The sequence below is a fragment of the Panicum hallii genome, chromosome 3 (assembly GCF_002211085.1).
Source record: "Panicum hallii strain FIL2 chromosome 3, PHallii_v3.1, whole genome shotgun sequence".
Lineage (NCBI taxonomy): Eukaryota > Viridiplantae > Streptophyta > Magnoliopsida > Poales > Poaceae > Panicum > Panicum hallii.
In genome coordinates this window covers 51,145,319-51,164,330 of record NC_038044.1, presented here as the reverse complement: position 1 = coordinate 51,164,330, position 19,012 = coordinate 51,145,319, and the positions used below count along the sequence as shown (strand labels likewise).

At 47.3% G+C, this 19,012-nt stretch overlaps 1 protein-coding gene across 3 annotated transcripts in view; it reads left to right on the top strand.

Moving 5' to 3' along the window:
• LOC112884713 (helicase and polymerase-containing protein TEBICHI) overlaps positions 1 to 17,321 on the top strand; it is a 29,630-nt gene extending 12,309 nt beyond the window's left edge. For 2 of the 3 annotated variants that reach the window (XM_025950228.1, XM_025950226.1), the window contains exons 16-29: positions 7,639 to 7,857; positions 7,947 to 8,064; positions 8,336 to 9,318; positions 9,497 to 9,694; positions 10,034 to 10,293; positions 13,852 to 14,041; positions 14,129 to 14,242; positions 14,364 to 14,716; positions 15,717 to 15,825; positions 15,901 to 16,041; positions 16,141 to 16,237; positions 16,328 to 16,511; positions 16,597 to 16,776; positions 16,861 to 17,321. In XM_025950228.1, the coding sequence (XP_025806013.1) occupies positions 7,639 to 7,857; positions 7,947 to 8,064; positions 8,336 to 9,318; positions 9,497 to 9,694; positions 10,034 to 10,293; positions 13,852 to 14,041; positions 14,129 to 14,242; positions 14,364 to 14,716; positions 15,717 to 15,825; positions 15,901 to 16,041; positions 16,141 to 16,237; positions 16,328 to 16,401 (2,856 nt within the window). In that variant the 3' untranslated portion in view covers positions 16,402 to 16,511; positions 16,597 to 16,776; positions 16,861 to 17,321. The remainder of the gene's footprint in view (positions 1 to 7,638; positions 7,858 to 7,946; positions 8,065 to 8,335; positions 9,319 to 9,496; positions 9,695 to 10,033; positions 10,294 to 13,851; positions 14,042 to 14,128; positions 14,243 to 14,363; positions 14,717 to 15,716; positions 15,826 to 15,900; positions 16,042 to 16,140; positions 16,238 to 16,327; positions 16,512 to 16,596; positions 16,777 to 16,860) is intronic. The other variant, XM_025950227.1, reaches the window with a different exon arrangement.
• Positions 17,322 to 19,012: the final 1,691 nt, after the last annotated feature.

Below are 19,012 nucleotides of genomic sequence, written 5' to 3'. Positions count from 1 at the left end.
GAGAGATGTATGAGGTAAACGTCCTTTATTTATTAAGGTAGACAATCGAGATCCACAAAGGTGACCAAGACGATGATGCCACTTGGCGAAGGATGAGGTGGATGACGAAGCGACAGATGACAAACGAGCAGATGACTGAGGAAGACGTAGGGTGTTGAGAACATAGAGGCTAGGGGAACCTCTACGGCGATGGCCAGTCACAATCAAAGCCCCGGTTCGACAATCCTGAATAAAACAAGATGAGTCATCAAATCCAACAAAACAATTGTGATCTGCTATTTGTCCAACTGAAAGAAGGCTCATGGACAACTGAGGTACAAAAGAGACATCAAGCACAGAAAAATTGAAAGTACAAAGAGAACCCTGATGAGTGATATAGCAAGATGTACCATCTGCTGTCTAAATAGAAGCACCATCATCAACTGGCTTGCTAGCAACAAGTTGGGACTGGTCAGAGGTCACATGAAATGAAGCCCCTGAATCAAGAACCCAAGAAGACTGAGGAGCACTGATAGGTGAAGCAGCAGCAACAGACATGGAGCCTCTAGGAGTAGAACCAGTACCACGACCTGTAGCCGCACGAGCAGCACGACGTGCACGAAAATCAGCCAATTTCTCTGGATGCTGAGAAAAACAGTTCTATGAACTATGATTGGTCTTGCTACATTGCTCACATGGTGCTGAAGGTGTACCCTTACGTGGTGCACTGTACCTCTGAGAAGCTGCCAATACAGTGTGAGACACAGACATAGGAGGAGCAGACATGGACCGAAGGCGAGTCTCCTCAGCAAGAAGATCAGACAAAGCACGAGCCATGGTCAAATCAGATGAATCATGAAGCAGCTGTTTACGAATGGAATCAAACTCTTCCCTGACTCCCATGACAAAACGATATACAAAAAGCTTCTCAATAAATTGATGTGCTGGACAGTTATCTGCTGCACAGTCACCTATCATAGAAGTCAGAGAGCCCACAAGACGATCAAAAGCAGAGTAATACTCATCGATGGTCATGTCATTCTGCTCAATTGTATGTGTTTGCTGCATGAGATTGTGCAAAAGGGCACCACTATCCTGAACATAGCGTTCCTTCAAATGAGACCAAATAGCCTTGGCTGTTTTAAACTTCCTAAGACTCATAATCATAGATTGCTTAACACTATTAACCACAGCAGCCATCACTCCCATCATTGATTTCCCAAGTTTGGATGGCATTAGCATTGCTAGGATCAGGACAGCTACTATAGTAGGAGGATCATCAGTTAAATGGAAGTATAGACCATAACCCCTCATTGCAGTCTCAACACAAAAGGCCCACTGTGGGTAATTCTGGCCATCTAGAGTGATGTTGATGACAATAGCGTTGATCTGCGACATACTGAAATGCCTACTGAAAACTGCTACACTTGACAATAGAAGAGGGTAGCAGAGATCAGTTACCACAGCCTTGGTAGAAGAGCAGCAACACGATCAGCAATTGGTGCTGCAGATGGAGGCCACGACCCACTGATGAAGTCCACAACGAGCCGCAGCACAATAGCAGCAGCAGAACAACCGCAGCAGAATAGCCGCCCACTGATGAAATACCACGGTAGAGCAGAAGATTACAGCTTCCTCTGTTCTTCTGGAGGTGGCAATGGACGAGCTGCAGCCGATCCGCGACGGCAGCAGCAGATGAAGGGTGCTGGCAGGCGGAGGCCGCGACAGAGTGCCGCGACGAACGGCGCTGGCAGCAGATACCCGCGACGGGCGGCGCCGGCAGCAGATGCCCACGACGGGCGGCGTAGGGAGGAGCCGCAATGGGTGGCGCCGAGGGAGCAGCGCGCCGGAAGAAGCTGCGACGGGCAGCACCGAGGGAGCAGCACGGGACGAGGCCGCGACAGGCGGTGAGCGGCGACGACGCGGAGGCCAAAACCAGGAGGACTGGGTGGCGACGAGCCGCATAGGCACACCGCAGCAAGAAATTCCAAGGAAAAAAAATGGATCGTGGGTGGATTTGATTAGACTAATCCTAACCCTAATCCTTGTTCTGATTCCATGTTTTCGGAGGCTTTTGGGGATCAATATTTAGCAAAACAATTTCATCAGCTACTGCTTGCATGTACTGGAAAATTTGGTCACTGCAGCTTTCAGAGTCACCAGATAATATCACCTGCCTAAGGTTGTATACGTGCTTTCTTTGGACCTTTGGAGGACTAAGAAGATGATATACAATATGTGGAGATAGTCCTCTATTTATGGAGAGCCATATAGGAATATAGAGTCTCATGAGAATATAGAGAGCCTCATGGGTATATAGAGTCTTTTATATATTTAACAAATCTATGTACTTTTTGTAATACAAGCTTTATGAATAGTTGTGATATTTTCGGTCTTTTGTATTTGTAAATTTTTGTTCCATGTTTACAGTGTTCTGTGTGTTTCCATCTTTTTTCCCTGAAAAGTGTTAGTAGCAGAATTTTCACTCTCATTGAGAGTGAAGATGACACTAGGAGTTGGGAATTTTTCTGGGTTTATTTCTCAAACTCTACCACAATGCCATACCCTCTAAGGGTTGGGGATACATATTTATAGGCTACTAGCCAGCCAAGGATATGCTAGTTGCTAGTCTAAGATGCCAAACTAGATGCTGTCCTAAAAGCAGTCAAGATGCTGCTGTCTTAGCTGCTCTAAAAGCAGTCCAAGATGCTGAGAAATGCTGAGAAAAAAACACCCTGCCCACAAAGACCAAGTACAGAGACTTATTCCCATCATTCTCCCCCTAAGTCTTGTGCGTCGTCTTGTGGGAAATCTGGACCATCCCAATCTTGGAGTAGAGCTCCAGGAACCTGATCTTCCCAAGAGGCTTGGTGAGCAGGTTTGCAAGCTGGTCCTTGGTGTTGATGTAGCCTGCCTTGATGCTCCCTTCCTCCAAACAGCCTCGGATGAAGTGGTACCTCACCCGGATGTGCTTGCTCCGTTCATGGAAAACGGGGTTCTTTGTCAGGGCCAGAGCGGACTTGCTGTCCACTCGGAGATCCACCGCTCTAGCGTCTCTGCCGAGGAGATCACCGAGCAGTCGAGCGAGCCAGATCGCCTGAGTCGAAGCGGTGGAGGCCGCGATGTACTCGGCCTCACAGTTGGACAGAGCTACCACCTGCTGCTTGACCGACTGCCAGCTGATGAGGCACTTGCCAAGGAAGAAGAGGATCCCACTGGTGCTCTTGCTGGTGTCAATGTTGCCGGCGTGGTCGCTGTCACTGTACCCGATGAAGTGTGCCGCTCCGGGGCACCTCGGGTAGTAGAGGCCGTGGTTGAGACTCCCCGCAACATAGCGGATGATTCTCTTCACAACCTGCTGGTGCTTCGTCGTCGGTCGCTGCATGAACCGACTAACGTAGCCGATGGAGAACGCCAAGTCCGGCCGTGTGTGGGCAAGGTAGCGAAGGCTCCCCACAAGACGCCGGTACTGGGTAGCGTCCACCTCCTCTGCCCTGCTATCACGGCTCAGCTTCAGCCTCTCCATCGGAGTGAGAGCTGGGTTGCAGTCGGTGAGCCCAGCTAGCTCAACGATGCGCTTGGCGTAGGCGGTCTGCCGAAGTGTGATCCCGGAGTCGTCCTGGTGCACCTCGATCCCCAGGTAGAAGGAGAGAGGCCCCAGGTCACTCATCTGGAAAGTGGCCTTCATCTCTTCCTTGAACGCCGCCACCTCTGCAACCTTGGTGCCGGTGATCACCAAGTCGTCGACGTAGACGCCCACCAGCAGGACATTTCCTCCATTGCCCCGCTGGTAGACGGCCGCCTCGTGCGGGCTTTGCTCGACGCCCATCCTCTTGAGCGTGGAATACAACTTGGCATTCCATGCCCTTGGTGCCTGCCGCAAGCCATAGAGGGCCTTGCGCAGGCGCAGCACCTTGCCCTCCTTGCCGGGGATCGCGAATCCCGGCGGCTGGTGCACGTAGACCTCCTCCTTCAAGTCACCGTTAAGGAACGCCGACTTGACGTCCACGTGGTGGACACGCCAGCCCTCTTGGGCAGCCAGCGCAAGGAGGAGTCGCACGGACTCCATCCGTGCAACGGGAGCGAAGGCATCGTCGAAGTCGATCCCCTCCCGCTGCAAGAAACCTCGTGCCACCAAGCGAGCCTTGTGCTTGATGATGGCGCCGACTTCATCCCTCTTCAGCTTGAACACCCACTTAAGGGTGATCGCGCGGTGACCTCAAGGGAGATCAGCAAGCTCCCAGGTGCGGTTCTTCTCTACCGCATCCATCTCCGCCTTCATCGCGGCACGCCATGCCGCGTCTTTCTCGGCCTCTGCGAAAGACCGAGGCTCGCCGTCGTCGCACGCAAGATGCAACTGCCCCTCCAGGTCATGAGGCACTAGTCCCGGCACTGGCTGGTCGCCAAGAAGATCCTCCATCGTACGGTACCGCAACGGCTCGCCGTCGTAGCACGTGTCGATGCGCTCCTCATCGGGAGAGAGTGGGGTAGCGAACTCCACCGGGCTGGGCTCGACGTGAGCTAGTGCTGGAGTAGACATGCCCGGAGAAGTGGCTGTCGGTGCTGGAGTGCATGGCGTTGCCAACTGAGGTGGAGCCGACGAGGAACTCGTCTTAGCCGGAGTTGTGGCTGGAGAGCATGGTGTCGCCGGCTGTGTTGGAGTCGGCGAAGACGATCTCGTTGCAGCCCGAGTCCTGGCTGAAGAGTGTGGTGCTGCTGGGGTAGAAGGCGCCGGGGACGGTGAAGGCTCGGGGACTGCGGTTGGCACGCTCGTCGAAGGGGGGCTGCCTACTCCCCCAGCTCCCTCGAAGTGGAAGTGCTCGACAGTGAAGTCGTCGTATGTCGGAGTCGAGCCGTCGTCCACCGCCTTGTCCCGTGCCCATCCCCGGCCTTCGTTGAACACAACGTCGCGCGCGGTGCGCACATGCTGTGTCTTTGGGTCGAGGATGCGGTAGGCCTTCAAGCCTTCCGCGTAGCCGATGAACACTCCCGGAGTGCTCCTGTCGTCGAGCTTGCTGACGTGGCCAAGCTCCTTGGCGAACGCGAGGCAGCCAAAGACCCGCAGGTGGGAGACCGTTGGCTTGCGCCCATGCCAAGCCTCGTATGGCGTCCTGCCGTCGAGTGCCTTGGTAGGCGAGCGGTTGAGCATGTAGACGGCCGTGACCATGGCCTCTCCCCAGAAGACAGCCGGCATCCCCCTCTGCTTGAGGAGGGCCCGGGCCATCCCTACAACCGTCTGGTTGCACCGCTCGACGACGCCGTTCTGCTGCGGGCTGTACGGCGCGGAGTAGTGGCGCTGATTGCCTTCTTCAGCGCAATACGATGCGAATTTAGCCACCGTGAATTCGCCGCCGTTGTCGGTGCGCAACACGCGCAGCTTGCGGCCACACTCCGCCTCCGTCGCAGCCTGCGTGCGCCTGATGGTGTCCGCAGCCTCTCCCTTGCTGCCGAGGACCATCACCCACATCTAGCGGGAGTGGTCGTCGACGAGCAGCAGGAAGTAACGTCGTCCTCCCGGTGTGGCCGGTGTCACCGGGCCACACAGGTCCCCGTGAACGAGCTCGAGCCGCTCCTTGGCTCGGAAGCTCGCCTGGTGGGGAAACGGGAGCCGTCTCTGCTTCGTCAACACGCATACGTCGCAGAACTGCTCCACATGGTCGAGGCACGGTAGGCCTCGCACCATCTCCTTGGCACTGAGCCGCTTCAGGGCCTCGAAGTTGAGATGCCCGAAGCGCTCGTGCCACTGCCACGCCTCGTCGTCCCGATGAGCAGTGAGGCAGAAGGGTTGTGCCACTTGCACATGGAGGATGTAGAGATGATTTGCGCCCCTGGTTACCTTGGCAATAAGGCGACGCTGGCGATCCCAAATCCTCATGACTCCATCCTCAACCATCACGCACGAGCCGTTCTCATCTAGCTATCCCACGCTGATGATGGAGTTCCTCAACGCGGGAATGTAGTAGACTCCGGTGAGCAGCCTGTGCTCACCGGACTTGGCGGTGAAGACCACGGAATCGACGCCCTTGATCTCCACGCCGGAGGCATCTCCAAACCTGACGAGGCCTCGGACGTTGGAGTCAAGCTCGGTGAAGAACTCCCGTCGGCCAGTCATGTGGTGGGTGGCACCGGTGTCGAGGCACCACCCCTCGGTCTTGTCGTCGCCGGAGCCGTCGCCGAGAACGGCGTGTGCCTTCGGCTCGTCAAGGTGGAGGAGAGCCGCTGCGGCCGATGCCGCTGGAGGTAGCTCGATGCTTGTGTGTGCCAGGAGCAGAGCTGGCTCCTCCTCCTCTGCCTGTGCGACGTGGGCCTGGCTGTGTCGTGGCTGTCGACAGTCCCTGGCCCAGTGGCTAGACTTACCACAGTTGCGGCAAACATCGTCCTGTGCCGGCTTGTGCTTGCCGACGGCGCCACCCTGGGCGCCTCCGCGCGCGCCATCCTCGGCACGTCCTCGAGCCCCAGCCTGGGCGCCTCCCTGCGCCTTGCGCGGCTTGCCGCGCTTGCAGCCGTCTGTCGTGGAAGAAGGCTCCCCCTTCTTCCCGTCACCTCGACAGACCTCCCACTGCTTCCCAGCGAAGTGGAGCTTGCCGCCAATGATGACAGGGTCTGAGGAAAGTTGTGGCTCGTCGGCGTCGACGACCTTGAGGCGACCAATCGCCTCCTCGATCGACATCGTGGAGAGGTCCACTAGAGACTCGACCGAGCAAACCATCTGCTTGTACTTCGGGGGGGCGCAACGAAAGAGCTTCTCGATAGCTCTTTCCTCGTCGTAGGAGGCGTCGCCGAACTGCACCAGCTTCTGCCTCAGGGTGTTGAGACGGAGGGCGAAGTCGTCGAGGTCCTCACCCGGCTTGAATGCCAGGTTCTCCCACTTCTTGCGAAGTGTGCAGTGTGGACTTGCGGGCGCGGTCGCTGCCGATGCGTGCTGCAGCGATGGCGTCCCAGGCTGCCAGCCTCGACGCCCTTGCTGCTGCGGCAGCGGTCTCTGCCGCTGCCCGCTCGCGCTCCTCCGCTGCAGCGAGTTCGGCCTCCTGCTGGCGCCGCACGTTCGAGGCGACCGAGTGCCGAGAGTGTCCTGCGGACATGGCGCGCTGCTGGGGGGCTGCTGCTGCTGCTGCGTGGAGTGGATCCTCCATCAGACAAGCTGCTGCTTGTCTGTACAGAGGAAGGGGGTTGAGCAGGAGCAGCCGGAATTGCTGCTGCCGTCGCTTCTGCTGCCGGCAGGGGCTGCTGCGAGGCTATGGAAGGGGATGAGCAGGAGATGCTTAGGCTACAGGATAGTACGGCCCTGATACCACTTGTTAGTAGCAGAATTTTCACTCTCATTAAGAGTGAAGATGACACTAGGAGTTGGGAATTTTTCTGGGTTTATTTCTCAAACTCTACCACAATGCCATACCCTCTAAGGGTTGGGGATACATATTTATAGGCTGCTAGCCAGCCAAGGATATGCTAGTTGCTAGTCTAAGATGCCAAGCTAGATGCTGTCCTAGATGCTGTCCTAAAAGCAGTTAAGATGCTGCTGTCCTAGCTGCTCTAAAAGCAGTCCAAGATGCTGAGAAATGCTGAGAAAAAAACACCCTGCCCACAAAGACCAAGTACAGAGACTTATTCCTATCAAAAAGATTGTGTTATCTGTTCTCATTTAATATTTTCTTTCAGGAGATTCCTGTTGCTGATGTTTGTGAAGCATTTAAGGTTACCAGAGGTATGGTTCAGGCGCTGCAGGAAAATGCTGGCAGGTTTGCTTCAATGGTTTCTGCATTTTGTCAGAGACTTGGTTGGAATGATTTAGAAGGTCTAGTAGCGAAGTTCCAAAATCGTGTCTCTTTTGGAGTTAGGGCAGAGATTGCTGAACTTACATCAATTCCATTTGTCAAGGTGTGCTTCCATTTATCATGCATATATGAGTTATCCAAGTGTTGCCACATCTCATTTTCTTACGTACGGTTATGCAAAATATGAAATAGGGCTCACGTGCAAGGGCTCTGTATAAGTCTGGTCTGCGTACTCCTGTTGCCATTGCTGAAGCATCTATTCCTGAAATTGCAAAAGCTCTTTTTGAATCTTCTACTTGGTCTGGGCAAGGTACATTCTCTATTCATGCTTGATCCTTTCTTTGCTACTCTTTTTGATGTACTTCTTTACTTCGAATCTAGTTGTCGTTGCCGTGCTGTGGTGGTAGTGATAACGATAGCAATAGCAGTAGTAGCGTTACAGATGCGCAATTTTTTTTCATTTGCTTCTAGATGTGTTCAGTAAGCTTGCAGATACTCTTCTTTTTTTGATCCACAGTTACTCAACCTATTTCTTGTTAATTTTAAAGCTTACTCTAATGGCAATCTGTTCAATTGGCTAGATGATTCTGGTTTACGACGAATGCAATTTGGTATAGCCAAGAAGATAAAAAATGGAGCTCGCAAGATTGTCCTTGAGGAGGCAGAAGCTGCCAGAATAACAGCATTCTCAGCTTTCAAGTCACTTGGTGTAGAAGTTCCTCAGTTCACCGCACCTGCACTCCCAGCTATTGAGGACTCCCCAACTCGAGATATGATAGTTTCTCCTTGTGGAGATCAAATTAAGTGCAATAAGCTAGGTTTCGGGACCGATGCTGTAGATGATAAAAATAACTCATCTGATTATGGTGCTTCAAGAACTGCATACAGTCTAAGAGAGCAACACCCTGATTCTTCCATTCAAATGAAAGAGAATCTAGGAATAGCTAACAGTGCAAAAATTACCACACAGGAAGCAGCATCACCTTCGTCAACAGAAATTATTGCTGGATGGAGTAGTACAACTGTGGCTGACAAAGGTCCTGTCAATGCATATAACTTCCCAGGGGGATTTGACTGTTTCCTTAATCAATGGTCTGCAGTTAGTGAATTTTCCTTTGATGTTCACTTTATCAAGAAATCAATGAAACCATCTTCCACCCTTTTCGAAGTCTTTGGGTTGGCAGTCTGTTGGGAAAATTCCCCCATATATTACTGCAACTTCCCAAAAGATCTAGTCACTACTGGTATCAATGATTCAAGTGAAATGTGGGGTCATTTCCAGAGAAGATGGAAAAAAATAGCTGACATTATGCAACGTAAGAGTGTCAAGAAAATGACATGGAACTTGAAGCTCCAGATTCAGGCACTTAAATCAGCTTATGTCTCTTGCCAACGGCTTGCAAGGTTTCATCTTGACCATAAAATGCTGGACAATATTGAAGTACTTGACAACTCGTACGTGTTGCTATCACCAATCTCTGTTTATAATGGATTGGATTTATGCCTGGTGGCATGGGTTCTTTGGCCTGATGAAGAAAGCAGAACGGTACCAAATCTTGAGAAGGTACATCATATATTGTGTTCTGCAATACCTTTAGCTTTTCATTGCTGACACATTCTCTTCAATCGAATTTTTTAGGCTGATTTCTTCCGATTTTGGCAATACACAGTAGTTAATTTTGAAATTGAGTTATATCTGACATTGTAGTGCTTATGTGTATGCACCCTTCTGTGATAAACAGTTAGTCAAGAGACGACTTCATAGTGAAGCTGCTGCTGCTGCAAATCGGGATGGAAGATGGAGAAATCAGATGCACAAAGCAGCACACAATGGCTGCTGCAGACGTGCTGCACAGACTCGGGCTTTGTATACTGTCTTGAAGAAATTACTTGTTTCTCAAAATCTCAATGATTTGGTTGACACAATTGAGGGTCCATTGGTATAATTCTTATCCTTGCCTAATACTCCCTACAGTCACAAAAGAGTACCATTTTGAGTTGCATGCAGTTAACTTGCTGAAACTTTGACCATCGATAATATTTTTGAATACTTTGATTGAACAATTGAAAATTCTTTAGCTAGATTTTTTCCGAAAGGTAGTTTCAAAATATTATTAGTTTGCTGTATTTTGCATACATTTTATTCTAGAAATTAGCAGTCAAACTAGTGTATTAGCGTTTGCGTTGGTTGATATCCAAAACGACACTCTTTTGTTACTGGAATACAAGATTGTTCCTCATATTATGCTTTAATTTCTTTTGTGCATTCATTTTGATAGGTAAATGTTCTTGCTGATATGGAACTTTGGGGAATTGGTGCTGACATGGATGCTTGTCTCCATGCGAGGCATATTATAATAAAAAAGCTAAAGGAACTAGAGAAAGAAGCTTACCGATTAGCTGGCAAGACTTTCTCACTAAATGCAACTGCTGATATCGCAGACATTCTATACACACACTTAAAATTGCCAGTTCCAAAAGTTTGTGAGAAAGGGAAGCTGCATCCTAGCACTGACAAGCAGTCTCTAGACCATCTAAGGTATTTTCATTTCTTTCCAGTTTCCAGTTGTTAGTTCTGATGTCAAACTTTTTTTTTATGGTTCGTTGGAACTACACGTGTATTCTTTCATGGCAGGACATTATTTGCGCAAAATCTTTATACTTTTTTCCAATATTTTCTAATATAAAATATACATGCCGGTATGTCTGGTGTGTCAAGTTTTAATGATGGTCCAGTGCTAAATTATTGAGTTAAGTTATATATTTCTACTAGTGTTTGACGCGTGCCCATGCGCGCGTAGCGCTACACGGTTATATGTTGTGATAGTACTCCCCCCGTCCTAATATATAAGGCGTAACCACTTTTTACTCAAGTCCCATAATATAAGGCGCTCTCTCTCTCTATACGCACGTATATCGATGCGGTAATACTAGTGTTGATAAAGAGAATTAAATATATTCCTTGGTCTTTGAACCAGAGGTGGTTACGCCTTATATACTGGGACGGAGGGAGTAATATTTTTCAATAGAGATCAAACTTTTGAAGGCAGAAAATATTAGTTCTACCTAGTTCTATATCAATATGTTGAAGCTGCTGGAGTATCATGTAAATAGTTAGGCTCTCTCATATCAAACTACAATCTGGAACTGCATTAAAATTGTTACCCGTCTTTGTATATTCTTCATGTATATTTCTGTCAGCATACTTGTTTGGTACTAATATTCTTCTTGTAAAAAGAAGGGGTCACAAGGATCCCATCCCCAAAACACACCCACACTCATTCCCACAGAATGCAGTTATATACACATCACGCACAAAGTTTTAACGACCACATCACCTAAACGGACTAAGAGTTGAGGTATATTGTTATGTTGTCTTGATGAAAGCTTGGAAAGTTCTTGTGGGCAGTGATATTACTGGCATTTGATCATCTTCTGGACATGCTTTATGTTACAGCAAATCGTGTATGGGTAGTGTCTAGGTCATAGATTGTAGAAGTGGGTAGATGGAGGTTGCTGACCTGAATGCTTGAACTTGGGCGGCGCGTGTTGCGTCGCGCCCAAAGACGAGGCTCGGGATTTGTTGGGGGTAAATTCTTTCTTAATTAACATGAATATCTTAGGAGCATTATATAGCCCCCGCACAGACTCCTTACTTGACTCCAACTCAATCCCGTATCCAAATTTCCTAACAAACTCGGGTTTCTCACGTAACAGACTCAAACTCCTATCTCTAAACCAATCTATACTCAAACGACTCAAACTCCACTAGATGCTCGACTTGAACTAGGATTGGTGTCCACACGTAACTGAGCATGACATCTCTCCCTCCCTCGCGAAACAGCTCGTCCTCGAGCTTGAAAGCTGGATAGCGAAGCTTGAACTCAGGACCCCTCGTCGGACTCATAACCGCCACCGCTGTCAGGGTAGTCGAGCATGATGCGGAATAGCTTCTTGCACCTATGCCCTGACAAAAATTTTTCATCACAATTATAACACAAGCCCTTTGCGTGGCGATCGGCCACCTCGTCAGGTGTTAGGAACTTTAGGTGCTTCGACTTGGCAGGCAGCACGCTGCGGACTCTGCTCCTACAGAAAGAGAAACTAACATAGCTTCCACATGCTGAATATTTGCACGTCGCTCATATGCACGGGTCAGGTACATGGCGCCTTCCAATGTCATTGGCTGGCGAAGCTCAATATCAGTACGCAAGGGATCACCAAGACCTGCTGTGAATACTTGGGTTTGTTGGCTTTCAGTCATGCCCTCACAATGACACACCAATTGTAAAAATTTGTCCTGGTACTCAGCGACGGAACTAGAATGACGTAGCTATGATAGTTCACCATTGTGATTGTCCTGAAGAGCTGGTCCAGACCGACGTTTGACATGAGCCACAAACTGGGGTCAGGTTGGTATTCCTTGATCACGTTCCAGACGAAAATACCATTGATGAGCACCATCTTCCATATGTAGAGAGGCTATCCAAACTTTCTTGTCTTCTGCAGTGCATACGCCACGGAAGAAAAACTTGCACTTATTGAGCCACGGGAGCGGATCGCATATGCCATCAAATTTGGGAAAGTCCAACTTAGCATACCGTAGCTGGTAGCAGTCCTCATCACGGCATTGCTTTGGGTTAGGATTAGATGGAGCCTTCGAGTTCTCCGCATCAGATTCATCTGGTTTCTTGCCGTCGGACGAGCTAGACTTCTCAAGCCGTGAGATCGCAAGATTATGTGTGGTGACTTCGTTCTTCAACTCGCTGACGTTGGCCTTGATGGCCGGCAGTTGGTCTACCGACACCTTCATGGACTTGAGTTGAGCGGCAATGTCGGTGAGCTGCTTGGACATGCCGTGCAGCTGCTGCACGAGGTCATCGATCTCCACCTTATTTTCGCTTGATAGTAGGATCCTAGATGTATCTGATACCAAATTGTCACAGCGGATCGTGTATGGGTAGTGTTTAGGTCATAGATTGTAGAAGTGGGTAGATGGAGGTCACTGACCCGATCGCTTGAACTTTGGCAGCACCGTGTTGCGTCCGTCCAAAGATGGGGCTCAGGATATGTTGGGGGTAAATTCTTTCTTAATTAACATGAATGGCTTAGGAGCATTATATAGCCCCCGCACAGACTCCTTACTTGACTCCAACTCAATCTCCTATCTAAATTTCCTAACAAACACAGGTTTCTCACGTAACTGACTCAAACTCCTATCTCTAAACCAATCTATACTCAAACGACTCAAACTCCACTAGATGCTCGACTTGAACTAGGATTGGTGTCCACACGTAACTGAGCATGACACTTTAAAACAGTTATTGTGCTAATAGGCACTCTTTTTCTGTTTTTTGGAGTCACATTATGGACTAACTCATGTTTCTCCCTAATATGTGCAATAATTTCAATACACATTCACATAAGATCTTGTATTTGGAAAAGCTCTTTGTGCTATCTATCAGTTAATTGTAGCTACCACACCACAGAGAAGAGAAGATCTACCTTTACCTTCGACCTTCCTACTCATCTGTCCCTCTGGGCTCATATTCTTTGGGGATGGTTATGGTGCCATCGAACTTTCCCTAGGAAGAATGTCAGTTTCATTCCCTATTCTTTTCTGATTCACTTCATTTGGCACATGTAGGACTAGTAGGGTTCAAAATGCTTCTGTAAAATGCATAAAATACAGGCTGATATGGCCAGGGGACGTGGGGATTTTATTGGATTACAAAGAAGAACAGAGGCAAGGTTGAGCTAGATTGCCTCCAACAGAGATCTTTGCTCAATCTTTGCCTAACCAACTAATCACTCCTCTCAGCTTATATAATGCCGGCTCTAACAGACAAGCTAACAAATCTCCCCCAACAACTGCTGACAAACCCTAATTCTGTTTGAAATATATGGCACTCTTTTGATTTCACTTGGCCCTAAATTTTCCTCGACTTAGCTTCCCTTGGTTTTATTGTTTACTATAAAGTCCGTATCAATCTGGATAAAATGCTCTCTTGAAGCTTCTATCAATTATCCCCAGTAATGTGGGAGCATTCATTTGTTTATTTTTAACAAAGAACTTTCAATCCTCCTCTTTGATCAGGGACCTACACCCGATTGTCCCAGTAATTAAGGAGCACAGAACATTGGCCAAACTGTTGAATGGCACCTTGGGGTCCATTTGTTCACGTGCTCAATTTTGCACTCAATCACAAAGGTACATCATCCATGGAAATTGGCTTCAGACATCAACTGCCACTGGCCGCTTATCTATGGAGGAGCCAAATCTGCAGGTTATTTAACTTTAGTAGATGCTTTGTATGTTATGTTTGGTTTTCACTATGAAGAATAACTTACTGATTTACCATGTTACTTTGTAGTGTGTTGAGCACTTGGTGGAATTCAATACAGGGAAAAGTGATAAAGATTACTCAATTGTGTCAGAGGTTGATCGTCATCAAATCAATGCCCGTGAATTTTTCATTCCCACACAGGTTTTGTTCAATTGGCTTTTATGTACTTATTGAATAAGTTTTACCTATAATTAGGATAGTTGAATATGTTTTCCTGTAACAATACTTTAGGTAATGTCATGATGTGTTTTTCTTTTTGTAGGAGAACTGGTTGTTGGTAACTGCTGATTACTCACAGATTGAGCTGCGTTTAATGGCTCACTTTTCTAAAGATCCTACGTTGATTGAGCTTCTAAGTAAACCTAATGGTGATGTTTTTACTATGATCGCTTCGAGATGGGTTGGCAAAGAAGAGGCCTTGATCTCTTACAAAGAGAGAGAGACCACTAAAAGATTCATATACGGCATCCTTTATGGAATGGGTGCAAACTCCCTTGCAGAACAACTTGAGTGCAGCACAGAGGAAGCTGCACAGAAAATTCAAAGCTTTAAGAGATTTTTTCCTGGTGTTTCCTCATGGCTACATGAAGCTGTAGCATCTTGCCGCCAAAAAGGGTTAGTCTACCTCGTAGCAATATCTGTTCTTAGTCTTTTTATATATGATACCATCCCTTTGATGCTAGTGTAGAATTTGGTCTATGATAAATATGTTTCTCCAGACATTACTTTTAGACATTTGAACATGTATCATCAAATGTTTTACAAATTCGTGCGTGGAGCTGCTTCTCATTAAGAATTTCAATTGAATTTGGATAAAGACATGATAAGTTAGTTGTGTTTGAATGTTAACTTTATAGAAGAAACCTCTAGGATTTACTACCTCTTGCCTCTGTTATTTATTTATTTTTCTTGAACACGCAGGAGAGCTGCGTGTTATTCATTAAGAAGGTGCATCTGCTATTTATATGACTAGTTAAGACCACTTCCATTATCGCTTGGAAAGACCGAGAGTTGACATGTGCACCCTCGCTGCTCTTGAGAGCTACCAGCAATAACATAATTTAATGAACCATCCTTTCCATATATCCTATTCCTATGCATCACATGACTCATATTTTTTCTTCAAAGAAAAAGAACTATATATGACTCATATTTCAGTTCTATCCGAACTGTAATCTTCTGGATTATGTCAAGATCTGGTTATTCTAAACTAGGGAATTCATAAGTTCAGGGCTATGATATTTCTAATGGTCATATCGATCATTTCAAAGGGTTCCTGGTCCTTAAAACTCATGTATAAGAAAAGTAGATAACAAATAAAAAGTTTGAAGTCTCAGAGTCATCTTTGTATATGTTGTATGACGTATGTATGATTTCATCATGTACATAAGCATTTTGTTCACTTGTACTGTGGAGATAGAATAATGGGTCCCTATTGGTTTTATCTCCAATGACGAAAAACAACAAAGCCTTATAGTCCTGAACAAGTTCGGTAGGCTTGTTATGGAGCCCAACAAGAGACATCATAAATTATGAAAAACACACATTAGAGACATCAATATAGATCTCAACTAAGCTCATATCAAAGTAATTTCTGTTTAATATCACTTTTCAGATATGTGGAGACCTTGATGGGCCGGCGACGTTTTCTTACAAAAATAATGGCTGGCAATAGCAAAGAGAAAGCTAAAGCACAGAGACAAGCAATAAATTCTATTTGCCAGGTAATAGAGCATTATCTCACATATTTTATATGCTTCATCTTGTTGTGTATATGATTAATATGCACTTGTTTCCAGGGTTCTGCTGCTGATATAATCAAGGTGGCTATGATTAGAGTTCATTCGGTAATTACCAACAGAACTAGGGAAGTTGATTCAACTGATGAAGTTACGAGGAACTTTTCAGAAATAGGTGGCAAGTGTCACCTTATTTTGCAGGTATTTTAGGACGCTGATATGATACTGATTTTCCTTGAGTTTTTTTTCCGTTTGGCTCCTAAATATGGATAATATATCTACTTTTTTTTTGTTTTGTAGGTGCATGATGAGTTGGTATTGGAAGTTGATCCATGTATGGTAGAACAGGCTGGAAGGCTGTTACAGATTTGTATGGAGGAAGCGGCTTCACTCTGGGGTATGACTTTTAACCTGAACTTTGATGGTTGACTTGTGTTCAGTTCTTCATAACCAAGCTAAAACTGAATTGCTGTTTGTTCTTGGTTAGTACCTTTGCGTGCAAAAATAAAGGTGGGAAAAACTTGGGGTTCCCTAGAACCCTTCTATCCCGAGCCTCGTTGATACAATGTTCCATGGAAATCAGTTTTTTCATGACATACAAATTCAAGGGCCAAGATGAAAGATTCTGTAAGAAAGCTGAGCAAGTTCCGACATGCCCCACTGAGGCCATGGTTTTGACTCTTCTTTGTCTACAGAGTTTCAGTCTGTTTCTGAAATTAACTTCTCTAAATCTCCAACTTATTATCTTGTTTCCAGAAAATTCACCTCCTGCACTACCAATCTCATGGAGCCTGCCAAACATCGTGGCATCTTGTTCTGCATTATCCATGCATTTCACAAGAAGCATGGCTGTTGCTGTGGTCCGTCTGTGCCTTCGGCTTTGAACTTGCCGTTGCATGATTGGACCGAGTCACTGAACTAGTGAACTGTATATTGGTGCGTACCTTTTGTTAGGTTTGTGTTTAGAAATTAGTTTAGTTTTTTGTTCTCACAATGTTTTTGAAACTTCAACTGATTCAGGTGATCCTTTCTGGCGTTCCAGCAGTTGAGTTGAGCCATTTCTATTGCGATGGTTGCGCTCTCTCTCCTGTCATCACTGATTGTATGTGGAATCAAGTGTACAGGACCAGCTGAAAGACCAGATAAGGCATGAAAGACCAGTGATAATAATTGATGGTACGTGTTGCATGCTGGCGATTATTAGGTTTTCATATATCATCTGTAGATGCTGTCCAAGGGACATGCTGGCATCTAATGGGCATGCACCCTTCAAGGTTCGTGGATTCTGTATAGGTTATCTACATTGTATATAACTGCAAATTTTGTAAAGGTTTTGGTTACCATGCAAGCATGCAAGAGGATGTTTGCTTCAAATTTCTCTGATGTGTACATTTTTTCTTCCGAGGTTATCTACATTGTATAACTGCAAATTTTGTAAAGGTTTTGGTTAGCATGCAAGAGGATGTTTGCTTCCTCGTAAATTTTGAGTGCTATCATGTTGGGTTTTTGAAACCAGGACCAGCCCAGTTTCCTGTTGTATTTCTTATTGGATTTAGTTTAAATCTGTAAATTTCACAATTTATTCAGTGAAGTATGGTTTGGGTGTTCTGATGCGTAGTGTCTCAAATGTTTTCATAAATTTACACTTTCCCTATTCGTTGTTATATCAGACTTGTGCCTTGGTTTATGGGCCCTCTTGTGTTTTCATATATTTCATGCATTGTCTCTGCTGTTTAGACTTTTGATGAGTTGGTCCTGTCCAAAGAAATTTCTCTGCCGTATTCGCTTACAACATGGAACTTTGGGATATCTGAAGCTCTGTATGAAAACTCCCATTATCCTTGTATGATAGAGGACAGACTCAGTTGATGCGCCAATGTTCGGAGTCGCCTGCGTGACTGCCTGTCCAAGGCATCACAGAAGGCCCACTGCCGGTCCGGAGGAGCTCCGCCCGCCGCCGGGTTAGGGTTCCGGGGTTGCTGGGGTTTGGGATTGTCGGGTCCTAGGCACCCGGACCTGTAGAGATCCGTCGGGGGGCTGCGGGACTGGCGGTCGGTCGGTCGAGACAGCGGCGAGGTGGGGCGCGGGGGTACCGCCCGCCAAGGCGGTGGAAGATGGCGGATGAGAAGGGCTGGTGGCGGGGCAGGCAGGCTGGAGTTGAAGAAGAAGGAGCTTGTGCCGCGGCGGCGTAGGGTGGCGGTGGAGACGCTGGAGCCAGCGGGGGATGGTGCAGGCGGGGGAGCTTGGCCGGTGTCGAGGATAAGGATTAGGATTAGTGTCAGCGACGGTAGAGGGTGGCAGCGGAGGCGCCGGGACAGCGCCGGAGCCAGCTGGCAGCATGGAGGCGGGGGAGCGACGCCGGTCCATGTACAGCCCATGACGGTGGAGACGGGAGAGCCTTCTGCGTGGCTTCCCCTCTGGTCGCACCTAGGACTGTACCCTTACACCAACATGGATCCGTGAATATACCTTTTCCATCATTCCATGTGCATGCCAGCCTCTCACAGGAAGCGCAGGATCCGTGTATGTAGTCTTTGCATGTGTTCTTTAAAAAAAAAAGACGAACTGGACTTATTTAGTGACAAACTAATCACTATCCTGATCTTAATTGCTTCCGTATCGTTTCCATATATGCTCTATCAAGTCAGCCTTCAGGCTGCGGTGCTTGGACCAATCATGAATTGCAGTGTTTATCTCGAGCATCTTATTAGCAAACTGATTAACTGGACCATGATGATAATTGATCAAGACCGTAGACTTCGTCTCATCACAGTCATAATCATTTCGAGACCCATAATGTTAGATATTTAGGCAAAGTTTGGCATATTTTAATTTCGAATATTACTAGCAATTCCATGACGTATACCGGTGATTTTATCATGACAAAACATGTGCTTGTATTCATGTTAATTCTACTAACTAACACGAACAGAAAGATAAACCACGGAAAGTGTAGAGGGTACGCCGAGGTGGGATCAGTGCCAGAGGCTGTTTTCAAGACTGGATATTGTATCGGTTCGAGCTGTTCGATATAACCGAACTAAGTCGATGCAATGCAGATGGCCGTTGGGAATTGGTCGGGACGATCTTGATGTTCACTTGGGGAACACAGCTGCGTCCACCTGTTGTCGGTCAAAACCCACCGGCGAGCAGCGACAGGCAACACGAGGAG